The sequence below is a fragment of the Apium graveolens genome, chromosome 10 (genome assembly GCF_009905375.1).
Source record: "Apium graveolens cultivar Ventura chromosome 10, ASM990537v1, whole genome shotgun sequence".
In the NCBI taxonomy this organism is placed as follows: domain Eukaryota; kingdom Viridiplantae; phylum Streptophyta; class Magnoliopsida; order Apiales; family Apiaceae; genus Apium; species Apium graveolens.
Window position 1 is genome coordinate 226,679,401 of NC_133656.1, and position 23,393 is coordinate 226,702,793.

General features: G+C 32.3%; 2 protein-coding genes across 4 annotated transcripts; one reads left to right on the forward strand and one right to left on the reverse strand.

Annotated features, from left to right (window-relative positions):
- The first annotated feature begins 461 nt into the window (after positions 1-461).
- Positions 462-11,059, forward strand: LOC141692900 (uncharacterized). 2 transcript variants are annotated; one of them, XM_074497854.1, is made up of 17 exons: positions 462-616; positions 698-879; positions 2,340-2,855; positions 3,390-3,488; positions 3,592-3,644; positions 4,042-4,099; positions 4,984-5,066; positions 5,625-5,702; positions 6,375-6,454; positions 7,022-7,209; positions 7,834-7,908; positions 8,097-8,137; positions 8,678-8,783; positions 9,223-9,305; positions 9,895-9,968; positions 10,486-10,628; positions 10,708-11,059. In XM_074497854.1, exons 2-16 carry the CDS (start codon positions 709-711, stop codon positions 10,593-10,595), a joined length of 1,815 nt encoding a protein of 604 aa, XP_074353955.1. In that variant the 5' UTR covers positions 462-616; positions 698-708; the 3' UTR covers positions 10,596-10,628; positions 10,708-11,059. The 2 variants fall into 2 exon arrangements, with proteins under 2 accessions (XP_074353955.1, XP_074353954.1); XM_074497853.1 differs by having other exon boundaries at positions 10,486-11,059.
- Positions 10,999-16,800, reverse strand: LOC141692901 (YTH domain-containing protein ECT4). 2 transcript variants are annotated; one of them, XM_074497857.1, is made up of 9 exons: positions 16,518-16,800; positions 15,936-15,973; positions 15,652-15,826; positions 14,808-14,884; positions 14,476-14,728; positions 14,216-14,352; positions 13,128-13,616; positions 12,220-12,432; positions 10,999-11,729 (listed from the first exon to the last, which is right to left on the reverse strand). In XM_074497857.1, exons 1-9 carry the CDS (start codon positions 16,579-16,581, stop codon positions 11,502-11,504), a joined length of 1,674 nt encoding a protein of 557 aa, XP_074353958.1. In that variant the 5' UTR covers positions 16,582-16,800; the 3' UTR covers positions 10,999-11,501. The 2 variants fall into 2 exon arrangements, with proteins under 2 accessions (XP_074353958.1, XP_074353956.1); XM_074497855.1 differs by having other exon boundaries at positions 14,216-14,728.
- Between the last annotated feature and the right edge of the window lie 6,593 nt (positions 16,801-23,393).

Consider the following 23,393-nt stretch of genomic DNA (forward strand, 5'->3'; position numbering starts at 1 on the left):
CTAGTATTAGAAGCTGAGAGCTAATTAATGTGCAATATGTATGCTTGAATTCATAATTTCGTGCAGGGAACATAAAATTCACCGTGTCACAAGATTCCGGGGGGACCTAGAACATCTAAAATTTCGACTAAATTTAAATTTTCTATTATCGAGACCGAGATATGTCATGCATCAGAAATCTAATTTAAATTTTGTATCCCTTCATAAGTTATTATTTTTGTTAAATGTGATAAATTATTTTCGAATTTAAAAAAATATCACAATTGAATAGACAAGTGATTAAGAAATCTAACTAATCCGAGAATTTTTTACAATATATACTCAACCAAAAATTTAAGAAACACTAAAAAAAACAAAACGTGGACGGTTAAAAATGTACTATAAGGCAGGGCTCCATTCACGATCCCAATTCACAGGTGACACGTGACTCTTTTCTGTTTGTAATTTTGGCTCTAAAGCAAAGTATATACTCGAAGAATATAAATAATACTTTTATATGTTACCTCCTTGGGATTTTAAAAGGGGATAAAAATGCACAACCCTATACACAATTTGTTTCGAGAACTTCGAATTATTTAATTTAAGCTCAGCTCTGCTGTATCATTTCACTTGATCGGTAAGCTACATCTCTATCAATTTGTGTTTGTGTTTAATTTATGTTGATTGATTTAAATTTTACTGTTATGTTTGTATGTAGATACACAAGTAATGGAAGCTTTGAGAAGCAGGTTGAATTATTATAATCATAATCACAAGATATGTATTGCCAATGACAACACGAAGATGAAGGTGAAGCTGAGGAAGAAGAGTTGTTTATTTTTATCGAATTCGAATCGAATCTCTCCGCTCAATTTTAGTGTCCGAGCAGCGAACGTTAACGTAATCATTTGCACTTTATTCACGCTTGTTGCTTATTTAGTTATTTTCAATTCAATGTTCGAGTAGCTTATGTAAATGTAATTATTATTAGCATTTTTCATACATGTTTATTGCGTATTCTAACTCTGATTATGTCGTTAACTTAATTGTCACGCTTATATGCTACGTAGATATGCAGATATGTTTGTGTTTATGTGTATAAGTGAACTAGCATTGTAGAGTGTTGTCTATAATTCGAAGTTTTGGTGTAGAATGTGAGTCGATGCAGAATTGATGTATTGAGAAAAATTTGAATTATAATCGTTTATGTTACATGTATGTGTACTTCATTGTTATGTATGTACAAGCTTTTGGTGCAAGCGATATCTATTGAACCAAATTTGTAACTTCTATTTTATTAGTTTGAATGCTTGTGAGTGTATGAAAAATAAGAGCGGAACTTATAGTTCAGGTATAATTCACAATTCAACGGTTAATAAAGTGAATTGAGCAAATTTGAAGCTAGTGATAGTATAGCATGGGTGGAGTGTATATATGTATGAGTCTTTCAACACAAAGTCAATAAGATGGAGTAGAAGCAGGAGCACTGAAAAACTTGAGTGGAACTCTTCATACCTGGGGGTAGAGTGTGATGAGATCATCTTTCAGGAAAGGAACTATAGACCAATGGTTCATCGGGGAGAGAAAAGAATTTAATGCGAGCAGGTTTGTGTTTCTGTTAATGTGTAAAATATTGAACAATACACACAGTAGAAGATATTTTGCAACTTTAAGATATCCCTTCTCTTTATAGTTGCTTTGATTGTTTTTAGTCATACTTTTAGGCTAACACAATCTCTGTTCAGGAATGCAACTGCCATCAGCATGATCTTCCTTTCCATTAGTATCAGTGTAATTAAAGCTTAATATGGTTAATGTGAACCATTAACTGTACAAGACGAACACAATGTATTGACGGCATTACAAAAAAAAGAAATAAAATAGGTGAAGGATATTCTGTTAATTAACAAGATTTCCTTACTTGTTCTTACCTGAAGTTATTAGATTGTACTTCGGTGGTGAATTTTGTATTTAAAATTAGTTGTAGCGTCACTGATGTATCCCCCCGCGAGTCAGTTAATTTTGCGCGGTTTTGTGACCAACACAGTCTACCAGACTACATGGGTTCCCTTACCCCAAATGCGTATTGCACTTAGCCAAATGACTCAGGTTTTAACATAAATTTGGTATCTGTTGTTGTACATGAAATAACCAGTACATTATGAAGTTATGAATTTAGAGGTCATAAAGTTGTCAGATTTGGATGGACTTTATTTGTTTTTGTCAAGGTGTGGAATTGTTATGCGACTTCCTTGGAAATATATGTTTCTTAGTCTATTGAATGTCTTTCAAATTAGGGTACACGTTCAGTTTCATGCTTAAATGGTTCTTATCTCTCACTCATAGCTATATGTTGTCAGCTAGACGCTGTCAAGCCAGAAGGTGCAGTAGATTCAGAGTCTGAAATTCTGGTTTGGCCTTCTAAAGACAAAAACCCATTCTGGAAGAGGGATTTCCCCCTTTCTCAGGCCAGTGCAGAAAGTCCGCCTTATATACAAGACATTGATCTTCTGCATATTGTTCATGTAACTGCTGAGCTAGCACCAATAGCTAAAGTTGGTGGTCTTGGCGATGTTGTAACTGGGTTAGGGCGTGCATGTCTGTCAAGGGGGCATAAAGTAGACGTTATGCTCCCTTTTTATGAGTGTATCCAGAAGCAGAATATTAATGATTTGGAACTAGTAACTACTTATACCTCATATCATGATGGAAATTGGATGCCTACCAGTGCATATCGTGGAATAGTTTCAGGCATTGCAGTAATATTTATTGAGCCATCCAACCACTTCTTTAAGGGAGAATCTGTATATGGAGGCTCATACAATGAGCTTGAAGCATATTTGTTCTTTAGTCGCGCTTGCCTTGAGTGGATGCAGGTAGGTAATCAGTATTTAACTTCCACTAATGGCATTCTCTGAAAAGTGAAAAATATGAAAGGTTTCCTAAATATGCTCCAAACTTTTAAATATTTCTCTACAATCAGATGAATGCATTTAATATTCGACCTATTTAGGGTCCGACAAAAATCTTTTTTGGTATTAATATTTGGTTAATAAGTCACCTTAATATATTATTAGCAACTACTATTATCACATTGATCCTTGAGTTAATGCAAGATAATCTGGTTCTTTATTATTTTATTCGCTCCCTGAAGCGGCATGTGACACTGGAATCACTTCGTAGAGTATCATTCTTACACATTTTTCAGTTTGGAAATCATCTCTTTCTTGTAGACTCAGGGCATAAATAAGCACACAATTAATAATGCAGATGCGTCATACAGTATTTGGCTATTTGCTATATATTTCCATTCCGATGATTTCTTTTGCTCGGATTTCACATCAAATTCTTTATTTGTGCAAATAAATTTTCTTCCTTATTAAGACGAATGGCATATAATTTTATTGTAGATTACTGGAAAAGAACCGGATATCATTCATGTTCATGAGTGGCAGACTGGTGTAGTACCCCTGCTTTACTGGGACATGTACCATTATCTCTCTCTCCAGGTAACTTTGTAGCTTTTGCTGCTTTATTTTCTCCATTGAAATTTATTGACAAATATGCTGGCAAAGTAAAGATCCTAAAAGTACAATTGGATTGTATATGTAGAAGCCAAGAATAGTATTGACAATCCACAATATGGAGCATTATGGAGAATGCAGGTATACAGATGATTTATCCTTTCATGTAGGTCACTAAAATGTATCTTATTAAACCAGTTATTCTTCTTTAATCGAGCCTAAAGTATATTACTGAACATTAAACGGTTTTGTAGTGAGACTTTTTTGAAAAGCGCTATCTTGTACTCATTGCAGTTACTCTTCCTCTATGATTCGCTTTCATGATTGTATTTTAATATTTTTCTACATGTTGGATGTGTCTTAATTCGAGAAATTCATCAAAATAATTCCAAGTCAGAAAGGGTACAGTCTGTCATCGTGTTTCTTGAAATTTGTGACTGGTTGCTTTTCCAGGCACATTTTAGCATTACAATTCACATGGTTCCTTACGTTTGTTTTTTCACATTTGCTTATACTCTAAATCTGTTTCCTTTGGCAGCCAGGAACAGCTTAGTAAATGCGGTCTTGACGGGTCTTTATACAGGACTGTTGATAAGGTTAGCATTCGATGTGGTCAACCTAATCACGTGCATGTTAGTAACGAACTATAGAAAATAAGCACCTTCGGGGAAATGGTAAAGACAAGGACACTGGTGTATGGGTGGAAATAATAGGGCAAAAGGCAGACATGGTTTGCTTGTTGATAATATATTTTAGTCTTCCCACCCTCAAGAATCCCAAAGCACCATGTATAAAGGTGTCTAAAATTGGGTTTTTACATAAAACCGCAGACGCAGTATGCCAACTTATATGGTAGTGGAGGTTATTAAATATTATGCCGTCCAAAATTTTTCTGCTACGAATCAGAATATGAATATAGACATGATCTCTCACACTTAAGAAGCTAGTTACACCCAAAATATGCATTCTTGCTGCAGGTGGCTAGAAACAGATCTTTTTGCACCCCAATTGTTTATGTATGTATATATATGTGTATATATGTGTGTGTGTGTATATATATATATCTGACGAAAAACATAATTGTCGAAATAAATTAACAAGTGACTCAATTTACAGCACCTTATTTTATGTAGAAGTTTTTCTTTATCTACAAGCTTTACATGATCATATGAAATAGGAAGATTGAGATGAATGGTACTATTAGCTAATATTATAAGTAGGATTGATGTGATAAAACCTCTTGGTTCTAATTGTTTCATGATCACTCATGAGTTAAATGGTTTCGGTGCGAACTTTTATACCAATTGGTATCAAATTTGCATGACCTATAATTTACATTTTGGAACCAAGTTTCCATATTACAACACCACCATAATTCAGGTATATTAACTTAGTTTGTCAATTTCTGCACATTCTTTGTAACTTCAGAATAGAATGAAATTACATATGTTTATATATTCCTATTTTTCATTTTTGGCAGGCTGTTGATGATCGAACCATTGGCCATAACCCTGAAAGGTTGAGTTTACTGAAAGGAGGCATTGTGTATAGCAATGCAGTGGTGTAAGTAGTATTATAATGCTCTTCAACAGCTAAGCATTTGTTTAAAAAATATTCATCGTTTTATCTTGAGTGTATATTCAAATTAATGATTTTCTTTCCCCAGCTCCGTGTTTGATGCTAATGGTGTTGTTTACTTTTTATAGCATGAGTTTATTTGTGATTTGAGCCTTTCTATGTTTAAAGATATTTAGATCATAAAGCACCAATCAGCATTGCCTGAACATACTATTGCTTTCTCATGTGAAGACTTCTAAGAGGACACCTTTTTTCAAATCTAGACATGTCATTTTCCTGAACACCATCATGTTTTTTTGTTTTTAGTATGTATCTATGCTAACTGACAAGATACTGAAGAGTGACGTACTGACATGTGCTCCAAATCAGCCCCTTGACATGACGCGATTTTGTTATCCATAGTCCTGCACTATATTTTGTTCTTATAAAATATGTATTTCCTATTTGGTGAAAGGATTCAAGTATGACATGCATGGTCATGTGGACGGGAACATCACCCTCAATGCTGTCAATAACAAATGTCATTTTTCTTCTCTTTTCCAGTACAGTTTCTCCAACATACCTGACGGAAACACTGTGCTCTGGATGGCTTACAAGAACCTTGATGCAAAATCGTGAGAAGTAAGATTCAATAAGCAGTATGATATTTTAGTTATTCCCATATAAGCATTTGCTACTACTAGATGAAATGCTTTAAACTTTGCTTATTTCACCCTCTTCTGGTTTGCACTTACAATTGTAATTCCAAAGAAACCTATTATTAACATGTAAGTATTTATAAATTTATCACGTGTCAAGGATTATCCAAAGATGTAAATTATGTTATTAATCAAGTGATTATGCATATGATTGTTTAATTGAAATGGGCCAACTAGGGATCATACGATTGACTAAGCTCATTGTTTCTGAGTTGGAGATAGAGAATACATCACCTCCAAAATTGTATAAGCCATTAAATTGGATGCAAAAAGGTGATATGTATTTCTCAAATCCTACCAACTTTAAATCTCCCTTGGATCTTGTAAGGTCCGCATGTCACTCTTCTAGGCATTACACGAGAGTGATGTCAAACACAGCTCATCCATACCCTAAAGCAACAAGCATTATCCTCTTTATATTATATGTATTATCTGGCATCTACCATAATTCTTTCTGCATTTTATGAATTTGAAAATGTACAGTTTTGCCATAATTTAAATGGTATAGATGCCACAATATGGAACCCTGCTACTGATGTACTATAATTCTTTTTGCATTTTATGAATTTGAAAATGTACGGTTTTGCTATTGTAGATACAGTGGTATTTTAAATGGTATAGATACCACAATATGGAACCCTGCAACTGATGCTTTCTTGCCTGCTAATTATGATGGTGAGTTTCCTCTTCCAATGATTATTTATCTGCATATACAAAAACTGTTGAGCTTTATCGGTTTCACTTTTTTGGTTAAATAACATGTTTTTTTACTTGGTTATAGGCTTAGAGTTGCATTAGTTCATCAACATGTAAGATAATATTTAAGTCATATAATTGCTACTGCTGGTAACTTTTAGAAATGCCTTTTTACATGTAGCTTCTTTTGCGTGGGTAATATAGTAATGGGATATTAGCACTGGTAAAATACAATTTGAAGCATATTGAATGAAAAAACTTCTATATTGATCTGTATCATTACACTTAATTCGATATATTAGCTTTGATGAAATTCAAGCTGGTGTATATTGAATAGAACACATCCATAGACCACATTCATCCCTCTTTCTCTAGTTCTGATTCCACTAACCATTAATAAAGTAGATTCTTCCAGAAATGAATACATCCTCTTATTGATATCATTTATATTGAGCTGTGATTTTACAAGATCTCTGTTTCTTCTAATTCCACAGTTTCTAAGATATTTCTGTCACCAACTTTTTGATACTATTTTATCACTTGCAGCCCAGAACGTTGGTGGAAAGAAAATATGCAAACGCTTTGTTCAAAAGGGGCTAGGCTTGGCCTTAGAAGATACCAAAAACGGCAGCCACGTGACAGGTCAAGTACCTTTGATTATTTGCATCACGAGATTGGTTGCTCAAAAGGGTCTTCATTTGATCAGACATGCAATCAAGCTAGTGGAACAACTTGTGAGTAGTTCTCCTAGTAATATTAACTGCACATTTTTATTTCAATCAATTCATCAACCCCGGAAGTACAAAAAAGAGAATGTGGAGCCCAAAATTAAGTTGCTAAAGTTTGCTTGTGTAATACTAATACATGAGTCTTTGTCGTGATCAAAGGCAAGTATAAATGCGTGATGTTTAAAAATGGGTGTTTATCTAGGGCTATTCTTCACGTTACTAATAAAAAATGATAATAATTTTAAAATATAAATGATGGCATACTAAATTCTCAAGATTTACTGTAATAATAATGTTGGATGACGTATAGAGTTCGATTCTCTCCTCGATTCTGTGTATCTAAATACATTGCTTTGAAAAAATATGGAAATTACTACAGAAAACAATGGACTAGTGTGTATATGTCGCTTGGGGGAGAAAGTTAAAGGGAAGGTTTTCACTTTAAGAATTTAAGTACTGAAGAAATATCTAACTTCATAAAACTTTGATTCCTCGTGACATGTGTGCACCACCATTCAACTCAGTTCTATGTGGTTAGACCTGTAGTTGTCCAGATACGATTATTGTTAAATAAAGGAATAATTGTATGTTGATTGTATTGTTTTGCTTTAAAAGTTATGTATTTTACAGGGTGGACAGATGATCATCCTAGGAAAGGCATCTAATACTCAAGTTGAAAGTGAATTTGAAGATCTTGCAAATTTGGTTGGTAACTTATATATTGATATATTTTTTTTATGTTCTACCTATTTCTGTTCTTGGTTGAGTTCTCACATATGGACATGAAGGATTCGTTAATAAGAGTGATTTTTGTTTGTTTTATGAAACACAGACCTCCGTAACGTCTGTTTTTGTAGTTATGTTTAATATTCAATCATCTTGCTTTTTTGCAGCATAACAAAGATTCTGACATCCGGATCCTACTGATGTATAGGTGAGCCTTCCTTATATACCTAATTATTAGTCGGTCTTTATAATCAAATTTCCTTTTAAGATTTATTAGATTATAAGAGGCATAACCAGAGCAAAGAAACCAAGTATCTCTTTCCTGGCAGTAAGGAGAGGCTGTCCCAGACCCTTGGCAGTAAGGAGAGGCTGTACCAAGCCCAGTCTAATTGTCCAAAACACAACAACCACAAGTTGGAATGGGCATATCAACCCCCCCCCTGCCCATCCCCGATCCGATCCCGCGCCGTTTGGGTTGGGGATTGAGACGGGTTTGGGTCCTAACCACAAGGCCGTTTCTACTAAATTTAATCTGGACTTCACTCCCAACTACAAATAAATGAACTTGAATTTGTAACTTTTGGGAATTTTATTGTTCTAAACTAAAGAACTGGTGATGTGAAACGCGTGTACTACCTTAAAATGTCACTTGAATGTGTAACTTTTGGGAATTTTATTGAAGTAAGACATGGTATATTTGTGAACTCGACTTCCTCAGTTATGTATTAATACCGTATGCTTTTTGTAGTGAGGAACTGTCACATATGCTTTATGCTGCAGCAGATATGGTTTTGGTACCTTCAATATACGAGCCATGTGGACTTGCTCAAATGATTGGAATGCGATACGGAGCGGTATATATCCTCTTGCATCCATCCTTTCTCTCGTGGGAAATATTACCAAATTAAAATTCCACTTAATAATAGTACTTGCAAACTCCAGCACAGCACGTAAATGTTTGCCAAGAAGTGAACCAAGAATTTATTAGGTTACTTTGAGATATGTGCCAACACACCTAGATGTATAAATATATAAAATAAAGCACACAGCACGAAAAAGCTGCCTCGTCTGTGCACAAGGTTTAGGTGCTTGAAAGTTGCAAGTACCTTTGCCTTGCAGCTCCCCCTAGTTAGTAGTTCTTCTTAGAGCACCACCTGCCATTCCTCTTTGTTATGTGTCTAAGTTTGTTGTAATAGAATTAAAAGCTTATAAAATATGACTTGTGTAAGTTTAATATTCAGTTTGCTAGAATCAAGAGAATGCTTATACGAGGCACTATGATGCTTTTTACAGGTCCCTGTAGTTAGAAAGACTGGCGGTCTTGCTGACACAGTCTTCGACATGGATGATCATTCACAACCTGAGATGGCTAATGGGTAATCATCTGGTGAAGAGATATAATAGTTATGCTGATCAAGCCAATTTCGTCCTATATGACTTGTCAATAATGCTTTGAATTTATCAACTAATCTGGAATAGTGTACCAGTTTAGGGCTTGCACCACCTTTTTGGGTTTCTCATGAATGCCTTTTAGATGTCTTCCCCCTGGTAGTTTAATTTTATGGCATGTAGAGAATAGATGGGAGTCCCCTAGTCTTATTAATGTGACCTAGTCTCTCTCTCTTCGATCCGAGGACTTCGGCTGTGAGAAGGAGGGTGCTGATCAGAAAACAAAACAAAAACTGGCTAATTGATACATTGAATCCCTACAAGTCCGTCATGTGTATTTCCTTCACTTTTTATAAACCTATAATCTTTTATGATATATATGTGCTAGAGAGATTGACTAACTGATTTGAAGATGATTTAAAACTATTTCAAGCAATATAGGACTCCTTTGGCTCACATCGAGTAGTTTGGATATGGCTCTGCAATTACTGAATGTGACAATGTGTTTGCAATCAAGTGTTTAGTTTCATTAACCAACTTCTGACTACTCTGACATCAGAATTGTTTGTATTCAAGTTTTGTCTTTGAAGGAATTGATGAAGAATCCTTGGACGGGGCTATGCACCGTGCATTTTCCTACTACAAAGAGAGTAAGTTCAGCTTGGTTTGACTTATATCCTATTTATCCTACTTGGTGTCGAACATGATTGCACATGGACTAATGTAGATTGATCCCTTTGTAGAAGAAGAGACAAAAGAGTTTAACATAATCTCTATCCTATTTGTCCCACTTGGCATCACGGTCAAGTACATTATAATGATATCACGCATAAACTTAATGTTTATTGATCCTCTATTTTTTGGAATAGAAAGAAAAGTGGAAAGAATATATTGATCTGTGTAGTAATTATTATGCGAAATTCAGGATCATCTTCATTCTTCAGTTTAAAAGGTAACTTCGGCACTTGGCAGTTGAATGTTTTAAGGCGTAAACTGATAATAATGTTTTAAGGCGTAAACTGATAATAATAAGGCCCACATCCTGAACAAAGAATATCTTGATTTAATACTTCAGATATATACAGAAGTCTGATGATGTGCATTCCTAATCTTTGTTGTTTAATGCAGAATCAGACGTGCATTCCTAATCTTTGTTGTTTAATACAGAACCAAATGACTGGAATCGCACAGTTCAAAACGTCATGAAGATTGATAATAGCTGGAACAACACTGCAGGGAAGTACATTGATGTCTACAACTCTATCAGAGTGAAATAAGAATTTTCTAAGATGGTGCTTGTATATATTAAGGTAGCACTGAAATAAAAAAAAATTTACCAAACTCTGTAATCTAATTATGGCTGGGAGGATGATAAAATCTGGAGTCCAGATGCAGGCCTTATGTTAGCTCTAAAGAAAATCAAGTAAAGCCAAAGGCGGAAAGCGAGCATAAAAGCTGTAAAACCACAACAGATTTGGGATGCGGCATCCATGATCTGTCAGGTCAAAGATACGGTGTCTCCAATTCATACTGCACATTTTGCAAAAGCTCTTATATACGAAGGTAATAATAATATACTCTGGCAACCAATTCAGTGGCCCCTGAATCACTGATGCTACCACAATTGATTTATCACGCTACTCTTGCATCTATGGTCTACGAATATGTGCGGTGTAAAAAGATAAAATAAAACATTAGTAATCTCTTGATTAAATTTCTAACAGATGGGAGTTTTACAGTTCCTTTGTGCAGCAGCGCAAAATTGGTTGGCCTGCACTAAAATTTTTTTAAGAAAAAATCTTTCAACTTACAATTACTGGTGAACCAGCAAAGGCTGTTACCAAGCCAACTTAATGGTATCTTCATGTACCTTTCTCTGACTTGAAACAAACAAAAGGATATCAGCAAGAAATAGAAATCCAGGATCTAAACTACTTTCCTCCCCCACGCCAATGACCAAATCACCGGCAAGTACTCATTAACATTTTTAAAGAAAGGGAAGGAAAACAATTGAGAAACTTAGTGTACAGCTGAACTTGGACCAGAAAATAGCAAATACTCCCTGTCAGCACTTTTGCTGAAGTAGCGACTCTTTGCCACTCGTTTCTATCCCTAAACGGCTAAACCCAGTACCCAATACATTAATTTGTCAGTTACTTGGATTTTGCCATAGCATTCCAAATTTACTTTCTTATCTCATCGTTGACTTTCAGATGAAGGGTTCCAGCAAGGTTCTCTGATAACTGGTTTATTGAAGCATCAGGTTTCTCTGGACTTGGCTGTTTAGCCCTCCTTTCCTGCAAGGACCGCTCCTCCCTCCCATCATAATGACTGAAATCATCTAAGATCGACGTCTCGCATACATAATCTTTAAAAATTTTCAACATCGCGAGACCTTGTTCCAGTTTCACCTAGAACCAAATAAACCAAGCATCATGTTAGTGCCCTAACAATGTTGAAAGCAACACAAAGCATATATAGTATAACCGACGACTTTATGACAAAACTTGGTAAAAGCCCTATAATGTGACTCGAAAATTGCAACCCCCATTACCAAATTTTGGAGACTTGTAGTTACGCTTGCGTGAAATTGGTTTCACTTTGGTCTTATGTAACAAATTATACCTCCGCCAAAAATACAGGCAGCTAAAAGCAAGAGATGTACTATGTGCACATTAAAAGGACACGTTTCCCAACCAGTACTTTAAAAGAAACAAATCTCAACCAATTAACCTATTCTTCACAAGGTTCTTAAAAGCTTCAAGAGACAAATCTCAACCAAATACCTATTCTTCACAAAAAACAGAACAATTTCTTTTGTACCTCAGTTTCTCCGATGAAATAACAATCAAGCATGAAAAAAAAGAGTAACCGCAAAGAGAACTGATAACTAGCATGTACCTCTTGAGAGTCTCGGCTGTGGGTAACAGGCTTGTTCTCATTGTTGTCCAGAAGAATATGGCGAAATTGACCATTTGGTACATCTTTTACTATATGCCACCGGACAGGGAACTGACCACTCCATCTATCCTGCTGCCAGTAATCTGCATCCTTCTCAAAGTCAACTGGTCCAGTCATTTCAGCCACACCACAAAATTGCCCACTGGCATTAACCTATAATATGTACCAACAGTGTTAAAAAGACATGCATCTAGAATAAAACATGAGAATGAGAATAATACAGATACACACACAGAAATCGTGGAATTCTTAAGTTTCACAAATTACCTCTATATCAATGTGCTTGCCATGTTAAATTATGAATCAAGAATTTAGCTTATGTTCTTGGCATTTAATGAAACAACTTGCTTGAAGTACACCTTCGTGTAGTATTGATATTCCCATTTCACAATTATGAGTTTCTTTACTCATACAGAATGTAGACAATCATAAATCAGCCATCAGAATGAATGCTCTATCCCATTGGTATTATTTAAACACGGTACAAGTTTAATACAGATAACTGATAATATATATACAGGTGGCCAGCATGTGAAAATAGCTTCGCATCAAAAATATTTTATCACGCCAGTCTGATTGGGAGTTGTTTGTTAGATAAAGATACATATAAACAAAAGTCGGCCGGTGACTGTGAGTTTGTGTTTGAGTACAAATTGAGTTGAAATAGAGTAGGCAACATACATCTGTAAATGGTTTGCCATTAAATTTTAAATATGCACAAACATCAGCCACAAATTTTCTTGAAATCAAAATAATATTGCAACTTTCACAATCTCCCCAGCCACCAACTTGAACAACATTAACAACTTAAAATTATATTTTAAGTTCTGAAAATGCAAGTAGCATACCGAGAAAAAGAGAAAAACCGGATAATTGACATTAGCATCCTTGGCTTCTTGATAAGCAGCATCCAATTTTCTGTTCCCAAGAGGTGTGCTGGCCCAAACCTGATATTTAATACTTTTGTGAACATTATCTTCGCTGAAAGACTTTATGACAAAAAACTTGGCCCTCTCAAAATCCGTGACAAAATCCGGTTGGTTGTATAGATCAAGATTGACTCCAGAAGTAGATGCGCCTGCTCTTGCAATACCAGGTACAGCCATTTCTTCAGTATTACTTTTGATTTTGGGCTTCAGTGCTCTTGGACCTCGATTACGGTCACTGGGAATTCCATGTGAATCAGCAGAGACACTAATTGAGTCCCTATCCCTTCTCCCACCTTTGTCTGTAGTGAGTCGGTTGAAGCGACTAGTATCCCAGTTGCCAGAATTTGAGATCCTAGAAGAGACGTTATTCGGATAGCGCCTTGTGAATGGTGTTTGCTGCTGAGAAGCCTGCAAATTCAGTCTAGATTATAAAAGGTAGACAAATATATAATATTTAAAACATATTATAAGTCAGATAATCCCATAAAAAACAGTAAACCGGCAAAATTACCAAAAAGAAACTATAAAGGTGACAGATATTTGAAGTGGAATTGTGCCATAAAACAACATTTCCTGTTCTGCGTAAGAGGATGTACTAGTATTAAAAATGAGAGTTTTCCAAGATCGGGAGAAGAAAAAAATTTGAACCTTATTATGAAAAAGAGATGCGTACTTTCACCCTGAAAACGGGTATGGAATGGAGGTTCATGGTTTAAAGACCAACCTTGACTTAAAAATGAAATACTTACAGAAGATTTTTATAAAAAAAAGACTATTAAAAGCTGCACATATTAAGAGTCTACATAAGAACCCGCATTTTAAAACAAGCGGAAGCAACAAATTATCTTCCAAAATAGTTAAAATGCACATATAAGAGAGTGGATAAACCAAAAAGTTCACTCGACAATAACATAAAATGCCTAGGACATTGATCACATAGTAGACCTTTCCTCTTTCACATTATATATGCTAGTTTACTAATATAGCAATTTTCTAAGAAGACGAACCTGTGCCAGGCTAAGGTCATATGGTCCAAGGATGCCCATGGGCTGTGTATAAACTGCCCCTGGTGTCAATGGAGACAAAATATTTCCCGTGTCCGAATTTGATCGGATTGCCGGATTTTCACCAGATCCAAACTCTCCTGGGTATTTGTACAAGCCAAGGTTACTGTTTCCAGGTGGATTACTAGCAGGAAAGGATCCAAAATGCAAGTAATAACCAGACCCTGGTCCAAAAAGCATATTGTCATTTAGACCTTCCTGACCTGTACTTACTGGTGCCAGCATCTCAGTTTGAGACATTGAATGAGAAGATGTAACATGCGGTAGGCCTGGAGAAATTGATTGCGGATAGTAATTCGGGGACATGGGGATTTGATGAGGAGAATACAGCTGACCATCTAACATAAACGGAGACATTGGACTAGCCAAGGGAGGAAACTGGCCATACGTCATTTGCGTATCAAAACTATAACCAGAAGGGGGGAAAAAGAGCGATGGATTGTCGTTGTACATTGCCTATATTGAAGAATGAAACTATTTAGCAAGTTACTTTGAAGGCAACAGACAAAAAAATGTGTAAAAAACTTGTACTCACTGGAGGTATAATCTGCAAGTTATTGGCATTGACATAGTTAGAATATTCCCCCCAGTTACCATTGCTGTTGTCATAACCTGCAGCACAATAAAGAAGGAAATAAATAAGTATTTCATCAAGAAATACAAATATAAGAGAAAGAATATATTTAAGAGAAGGCAATGAGGATAGAGTGGAGAAGTAAGACCTGAATTTGCAAGCAGAATCATAAAGCAGTGCTTATTTGTTACATATAGGCGAAGGAGTTGGTTTCAAGTCAGCATGTCTATTACTAGGAATTATCAGATATGAAGAAAGCTCATGTTGGGATTGCACTTCTCTACTCTACTAACAAGTTGCAACACGAACTTTTGACATTATTGTAAGCTTAATAATATGTAAGTATTATACAAAACATTGTTCCTCACAACTATAAGACTATGGTCTATATTGTGTCTAAAAAATGGGCCATTATGCTAATAAATACTAAATTGGCAAACAGAAATTATAGTAACTCGGAGAATAGCAATGAAACAATACAGCCAATATATTATATTAAGATCGATAAGTACTTTGCATGCAGGAAAAGAAAACAAATGGTTGCTGATATTATTAACCCTGCACTAATTATAGATTACTTAAAGCAAGCATACAAAGTTTTAAGTTCTTTTAATTTAGCTTGGGGTCAGGCTATATACAATACTTTTTTCTGTTGTCCTACATATCCCTTGTTTTTCCAATACTGAACCTAGTTTAACGTAATATGATTTAGAGCAGAGGAAACATATTAACCTATCAAGCCTCTAATACATATGCTCAATTAGTTTTCAAGACTCGGAAAAAGATACATAATCAGGAAAATAACCTCCATAGTAGAAGTTTTGATCTATTGGAGCATACGCATTGGGTTGGTAGGAAGCGGCAAATGCTCCACTTGAAACCAACAACTCTGGTGGGTTTGTTACAATGCTTGGCGGCCTGACAAGAGTTGCATTAGCAGAACTCGCTTGTACAACCTTCCCATCTTTAGGCGGCAGTGTCTGGCATCAAAAACTTAAAGCGTTAGATAAAAACATTTTTCACACTTCATATAAACATTTTAATGAATTTACACTATTAAACATAAGATGCCGGTATTCCCCAAATTACCTGTTCAATCGAGTTACCAGCAGCAAAATGTCTCTCAACTGCATCAAATGACAAATTAGTCACAAATTAGTAAAGCAAAAATACCAAACAGCCGATTAAATAAAAGGCGTCCCTAGAAATTACAACAAATATTAATGTCTTCACTGACTTCTTTCCGAGTGTTAACATTTCTTTACTACAACTGCATAACACTCTTTCTTACAAGAATTTCTCGCAAATCACTTGAATTTTCGATTACAACAAATATTCACGTATTCACCTACTTCTTTGCAGTGTTATCATTCCTAAAAAAATGTAACTGCATAACACTGGAATTATCAATATAAGCAAGTGACAGGCATCTAATACAGTATTTACACCTCCTACCAAATTATTAAACCAAATCACAAAACAATTAGCCGTCGACAAAAACACATTCATATAAACACATAAATTCACTAAACCCTAGAATTCACAATTGGTTCAAAATCACAAAAAAACACATACAATTCAACAATAACATATCTTAATTAAAAAACAACTCAAAATCATACAATCAATCAATAATTCCATATACATACATATAGACACACAGGCACGTACCAGTAACAGGAGAGGTTGAGACAGAAGCAACCCGATCCGTACCCGGTTGACCCGTTTTTTCCATCACGATCCGAAAACTTCAAATCTCAAATCTATCAATTAATTCAAATCCAATAATTTCTCAACACAAATTAAAAACCGAAAAATCAAAATAAATTTGTGAAAATGATAATGATAGCCAGAAATGAATTCGAAAAAGAGAAGGGTTTAAGTTTAAGTTTTAGGTCGTATATACACACACGGCTCTGTGTATGTATATTTTGTTCTTGTTTTTTTTCGATTTTTTTTCTTTAGGGCGGTTCGATTTTCTTTTAAATTCCGACATCTTGAAATTAAATCTGCTGCTGCTGATGCATCATTGTTTACGCGTTTTTTGGAGATGGTTACACACGCGTGATGTGGATTAGTGGAGCGTGGTGATAAGTCGCTGTGGTATAGGTGGGTAATTTTGTGGGCGAGTCAAGGTGCGTTCTTAGTCAAAGCCTTTTTAATTAGAATATTTTATTCTTGTTTTTACCTAGTTTTGTTTTGCTTTTTATACAGGACACATGAAAGTATCTTTTTGAATTTAAAATATTTCGTGAAAAGTAAAAAAAAAATGTTCAAAATACACTAAAATGTTGATTGACATCCGATTATACATTTTACCTGAAATACTCACTAAATACACATATCCAATACATATTATTTTTAAAAAATTTCTGGAAAAACATGTATTTTAAAAATATGAGTATTCACTATGTACAATAATATGAATATGCATGTTAAAGTTTCGTATTCATGTAAACAGGGAATACACATCTCTTCACAAAATTTTAAAAAGTAAAATCCTTATATCACATATGGGTATGTAGTGGGTACTTGACCCCGTTTTGATAGTTATTTTGATTTTTTTAAACAATGAATATAATATATATTTATGTTACTCAATAATAATATATTTACTTTTATTATTCGGCTGTTGTCCAAATGTCATTTTCATTTTTTTATGAACATTCATCTTAATTTAAATATTTAGAAAATCCTAGTATGCCAAAATTTGTTACAAATAGTGTTTTTCAAATCTAAACTATAAGCTAAAATATTTAGATAATTTAATTTTTCATCTGTCGTTGCTAGAATTTGAAAAAGTGAATTTTAATATTTTCTTACAAATTTAATATTTATATTAATATATAAGCGGCCCATTTTTTTATTAGTGGACATCCAATTACATTTTGACAACTTATCATTTGATAACCGTTTTTAAAATCGTTTTTTACACTCTAGCATTTTTTATAAAAAAGAAAGTATCATGTATACGAGAATGACCTTAGATAACTTCTCAACTTATAACATTCATTCATAAAAATATATAAGAGTAAATTTATAATTTTATGATAACTTATCAATATTTACAAAAATATCATTAAATTTGTATAGAAGAGTTAATAACCTCAGGAATTACCTTTGGTTATCCTCACCAATGGGATGTTTAAAAGGGCGACCGCGTTGTGCCCATATATTTAAGGTGCCCAAAATTTAGAAAATATTAATACTAATATATATACATATATTTTGTATAGAAATATTAAATTATTATAAATATGTACTTTTTGCTCGGTTTAAATTTTTATAAAGTCAGAGTTTTGTTAACTTTATATGTTAGGTTCAAGATTTACGATAGTATGGTCTTATTTGACAATTAGTGTTAGATGTTAATTGTATCGTTTTGACTCACTGATTGAGTTAACTATTTTGATTAACCGATTAAATTTAGTTGTTTCTAATAAAACTATCTGGCAAATAGATATTTTAATTAAATTTTTGTAGTTGAAAAATACCTTTTAAGTAGATTTTTCAAAATTAGCTTTTTGGAATCCACAATTTATATGAAAAAGCTAACTACGAAATACTAATAAAAATAAAGCTTATATTTGGTCAATATTTGGTCAGAGCTCTAAATTAATTCAAAAAACTATTTTTGCGTTAAAAAAATTAACTTCCAGGCACGAGCATAATTTTTCTTTTGAATTATTCAAATACAAGTAGGAGAGCCTATTTTTCGCTTTTCTACTTTAATAAATATTAATTAGGCTAACATTGATATAATATCATATTTACTAATAATTATATTTTGTATTATCATATTAGGCAAATGTTCTATATAGATCATTTAAACCTCGTATCCTTTTATACCGTTACAGTATATAGCGCATAATAGTAGAACAAGAGTATAATTATATGAGACTAAAAAACTCATTGAAAAGACTAAATTACCCCTTATTTTTAATATTTATATAAAAAATGTGATTTATGGAAATCGAAATCAAGTTATTTCATTCAACTATACAACCTCTTACCACTACACCATATTGTCACATGTGTTTTTTATCATACACCTATACAACCTCTTACCACTACACCATATTGTCACATGTGTTTTTTATCATACACCTAATATATAAGTGTGTTAAATAAATATTTTATTTAACTTTAAAGATACTTACTTGAATTTCGCAAAAAAAAGATAGTAAGTTGAATATTTGTACAGTTAATTTTAAAGAATTCAATTGCAGATATAAAATTATGCATAGTACATAAATGGATTATTATTTTATTTATTAATCATTTTTTAGTTTGAAAATATATTTCATATATTTTTAACATATTTTTATTATAAAAGTAATTAAAATGTACATATATATATTTTTTAAAAATATTGAAAATAGAATCGCTTATATATAAATAATTTATATTGGTATTACATATCTAGATAAGTTCGAATTATAATGAGTCAATGCATTTTAGAACTGGCCAATTGTTCAAAAAATACTCGAAATTTGATTTCATGACCCGGCCGAAAAATATCGTCACATTATACGTTTAGTAAATTCAAATTGCAAGCTCGGCGATAATATTTTACTAAGAATTTTTTTAATATCTTATGTTAATATAAATTAATGTGTTTGAGGTTTTATAGAATCAAGTCAATTGATTATTAATATTAAAATTATTAACTTCACTAGTAATGCATTATTATATTGGGGATTTGTCCCAATTTTGAGAAAATTTGAAATTTGAAATGAGATCTCATTAGTTTTGTTAAAACTAGGATTATATATTAAATCGATTTATTTTTCATTTTTCACTTAAAAAAACTAATTTTTTAATAAGAATTCTTTTAGATCAACAATATTCATTGATCAAGATGATATTGTACAAATTTTTTGAATTATTCAAATAAAAGTTATATCTATACTATATTGTAGCATTTGATTCTATGCATTTTATATTATTTAAGGAAGTAACATATATTGTTCAATAATTTGAAGGAATTAATCAGTTCAACTGATATTTATAAAACTTTATCAAACATAAATTTTTTAATTTTAGAAGAAAAGTATAAAATGTTATCAAATTATTATATGAAGAAATATTATAATCGTAATGAAAAAACTTAAAAACGGTTTAAATAATGATATAAATATAATTTTTCTTCCGAATTCTTAAAAAACTCATGAATATCAATAATAAGTCTTAAAAATATATAATTCATTTTTATGTTACAACCATGATTGATACCCGGTTGTGTAAAAAATAAATATGGATTGTTTGTCAGTGATAATGTGAATACCATATATAAATTATAACAATTTATTTATTACATAATTTTAATTTTTGAATAATTATAAATGTATATTATTTAAGTAATCAATTATCTCACTAGATGTTAATAATGACTGTACATACACATAAATCAGATATTTAGCATATAAATAATTGAAACCATCATAAATTACTAAAAGATGTAACATACAATAATTTACATGCTAACACACACATATAAATATAACTTAATTTTACTTTGTTAACAGTAGTTTAAATAAAAAACTAATATTTTCCCATACTTACATACATTAAATTTCAAAAACTAATATTTTTCATTAAAATCAACTTTAATATTAACAATAATGTAAATTTTACATTATTTTATATTATGATTGCAAGTCATTCTGACTTCAATTATGTTTTTTTATCTTTTTAAATTGAGTAAATTAATTGTAGCTTATTTATATAAAATTCAAAATTTTGGTCAACTCTGTATTCAACATATATATTAATTTGTAGTTTTTTATCTGTAAACATACTAACGACATTCTACAAATTAAATTTAATCGTTTCGTTTTAAATGTACACTTAATACCCTGTTTATATTTTCATTCATTAAATATAAAAAAACGGGTAAAAAATATATAATATAATAATATTTGAGGGTTTTTGGAGGAAGCATTAAAAGATCAGAGGGGGACATGGAGCTTGTTGAAGAGAAATTTTATATCCATTTCTTCAAAATTTGACACAAGAGCCTATATAAAAATATTGTTGGAGTCGATCTAAAAAATTATAATTACATGATGCATAATTTTTTTTTAGAAAATGACACGTGACTCGCACGAATTATTATGCTAGTTTATAGAGGAGAAAAAAATTATGACCCATTTTTCCGATTTCGCCTCGGGCCCCTTCGAGTCGTAAAACGGCCCTGATCATCCTCAGACCCATTTTCCTGTTAAAAAAAATGCCGGTTTAATTATTTATATAATAAAATGAATAAAATAGTTGTATACTTGTGTTCAACAATTTACGGCATGATCTGTAAAAATAAAGTAAACTAGACATGGATAAAATAAGACACGAAAAAATTAACTCCTCCGAAATTGTAATCTTGGGCCCTTGGCCCATGTCGGTAACTCCTGACTTTTCCTAAAGGTTATGCATATTCTCAAACAATAACAAAAAGTTGATAACCCAGGGTGGTATTCTATTTACGGGCTTGGCCCGGAAAGTGGAATTCTAATCGGGGGGTTGGCCCATCACATTTTGATGCCTGTAACCGTCGTCGATTTTCATGATCGACAAAATTCATATGATAAAAAGTGGGTGTCATTTTTTGAAAAATGTACCAAAATATCATCTTGCGCCTAAAATGATTCGGAATATCACTTATAAAAATTATAACCTAAAATGTCATTTCAGTACATCTTGTAGTGTTTGGGAAAAAATTCAAACTGCTACACGATGTAGCGTTTTACTTCTTTTTCTAAAAAAAATTTAAAGCCCATCACGTTACTTCATGTAATATTATGATATATCTAAACTCTAAATCGGTGTATATTTATTAAATTAATTTTTTAATTTTTATAAAATCCAAAAGCATATTGGTGAAGCCTAAAATTTTTAGTTAAATATTGTTAAATTATGATATACCCTTAAATTTTAAAAATATTAAATAAAATAGAAGTATAAAAAATGTAATATTGAGTGATGTTTCAGAGCTCCTAAACAATACACCAAAAAAGCTATATATCTTAATGTTACATGAAATAACGTGATGGCCTTTAATTTTTTTTAAAGCAAAACGCTACACGAACGATACATCGTGTAGCGTTTTGGATTATTTTACAAACGTTACATGATGTAAAATGCTGAATTAACATCTTGGGACATAATTTTCAGAAGTGGTATTTTAGATCATTTTACACACCAGAATGACATTTTGGTCCATTTCTCCAATGGGGGTCCTAAATGTCATTTTAAGGTTAAAATATTACAAAATGTCACTTCTGGAAATAATGATCGAAAAAGTAACTTCATAACAATATCTTTCAGATAATATTTCTTTGTTTCACGTTTTGCTTGTTATTTGTTTATTTTTTTAGTTTCTAACAAACAAAACGCAAGACTATAGACCATCTTGTTTAGCTTTTTTGAAAATAAAATGGAAAGCAACTCTAGACCAAGTGAGGTTAAGAGCCAAAACACTACAACATGCGTTTTGACCCCCAAAAATTACTTCATTTTGTTTTACACATTTTTAGAAAAAAATATTTTTATAACCCAAATAAAAAATTGTTAAACCCTGCAATCATGAAAAAATATTTTAAATTATTTCTAAAACTCTAAAGGGATTTGGTGAACACTAAAATATTAAAAATTACTAAATTAAGTTATACACTTAAATTTATGTAGTGTTTTGACTCTTAGCGTCGGTTAGTCTAGAGTTTCTTCCCATTTTATTTTCAAAAAAGCTAATCAAGACGGTCTATAGTATTGCAATTTATTTGTTAGAAAAAAAGGACTAATTTGCACGTTACATCCCAAAATTTTGATCGAATCTCACATCAGGTTTAATAAACTAAAATAACTTGCACTCTAAAATTTAGAAACGCTGTCAATAAGTATCCATTTAACGTTTCTGACGTTAAGTCAAACGTTAATGTTATTGTCAGAGTGATATTTTTGATAATGTATATTTTTTAAAAAAATTATGCAAATTTAAATTACAGTCTGCATCTCATATTTTATCTTAAATCTCATTTTAGATTTATAACTTTATACTGTAACAGTTTGCATCCCACAATTATTTTAAACAAATAAATAAATTTATCTAAAATAATTCAATTTCTTTTTTCAAGTTTTGATATAATTTAAAATGAAATATACTAAGTCGAAATATAATATTCCCTCTATCCCACCAAATTCTTTACATTGGGTGATGGAGCTCGACACGCATTTTAAAAATATAGCTGCCTCAATTTTTTTTAAAAAATTCTTTTCTTATAAATAAAAATTTAATGTTCAATTTTTTATATAAAAAAAGAAAATTTTAAAAATCAATTATGGTACTATAATTTGTAGTAGTCTCAATTATGAGTCATGAGGGAGCATTATATTAAGAAAAAAGAGTAAATAATCATTATCTAAATAAAATAAGCGTAATGAGAATAATTAAAGATAGTCTGATCCGAATACTTGAGAATTATTTTAAATAGTGATATAATATTATTTGCTATCTAATTGTATGATACTTAAAATATATACTTAAATTCATAA

Excerpts from the sequence above, each read along its gene's own strand:
- LOC141692900 (XM_074497853.1), top strand. The coding sequence starts at position 709 with ATGGAAGCTTTGAGAAGCAGGTTGAATTATTATAATCATAATCACAAG. Across the intron at positions 2,856-3,389 it reads CTTGCCTTGAGTGGATGCAG|ATTACTGGAAAAGAACCGGA; the intron begins GTAGGTAATCAG and ends ATTTTATTGTAG. Across the intron at positions 6,455-7,021 it reads CTTGCCTGCTAATTATGATG|CCCAGAACGTTGGTGGAAAG; the intron begins GTGAGTTTCCTC and ends TATCACTTGCAG.
- LOC141692901 (XM_074497855.1), bottom strand. The coding sequence starts at position 16,581 with ATGGAAAAAACGGGTCAACCGGGTACGGATCGGGTTGCTTCTGTCTCA. Across the intron at positions 15,974-16,517 it reads CTCAACCTCTCCTGTTACTG|TTGAGAGACATTTTGCTGCT; the intron begins GTACGTGCCTGT and ends CATTTGATGCAG. Across the intron at positions 12,433-13,127 it reads CGGTTTTTCTCTTTTTCTCG|GTTAATGCCAGTGGGCAATT; the intron begins GTATGCTACTTG and ends TACATATTATAG.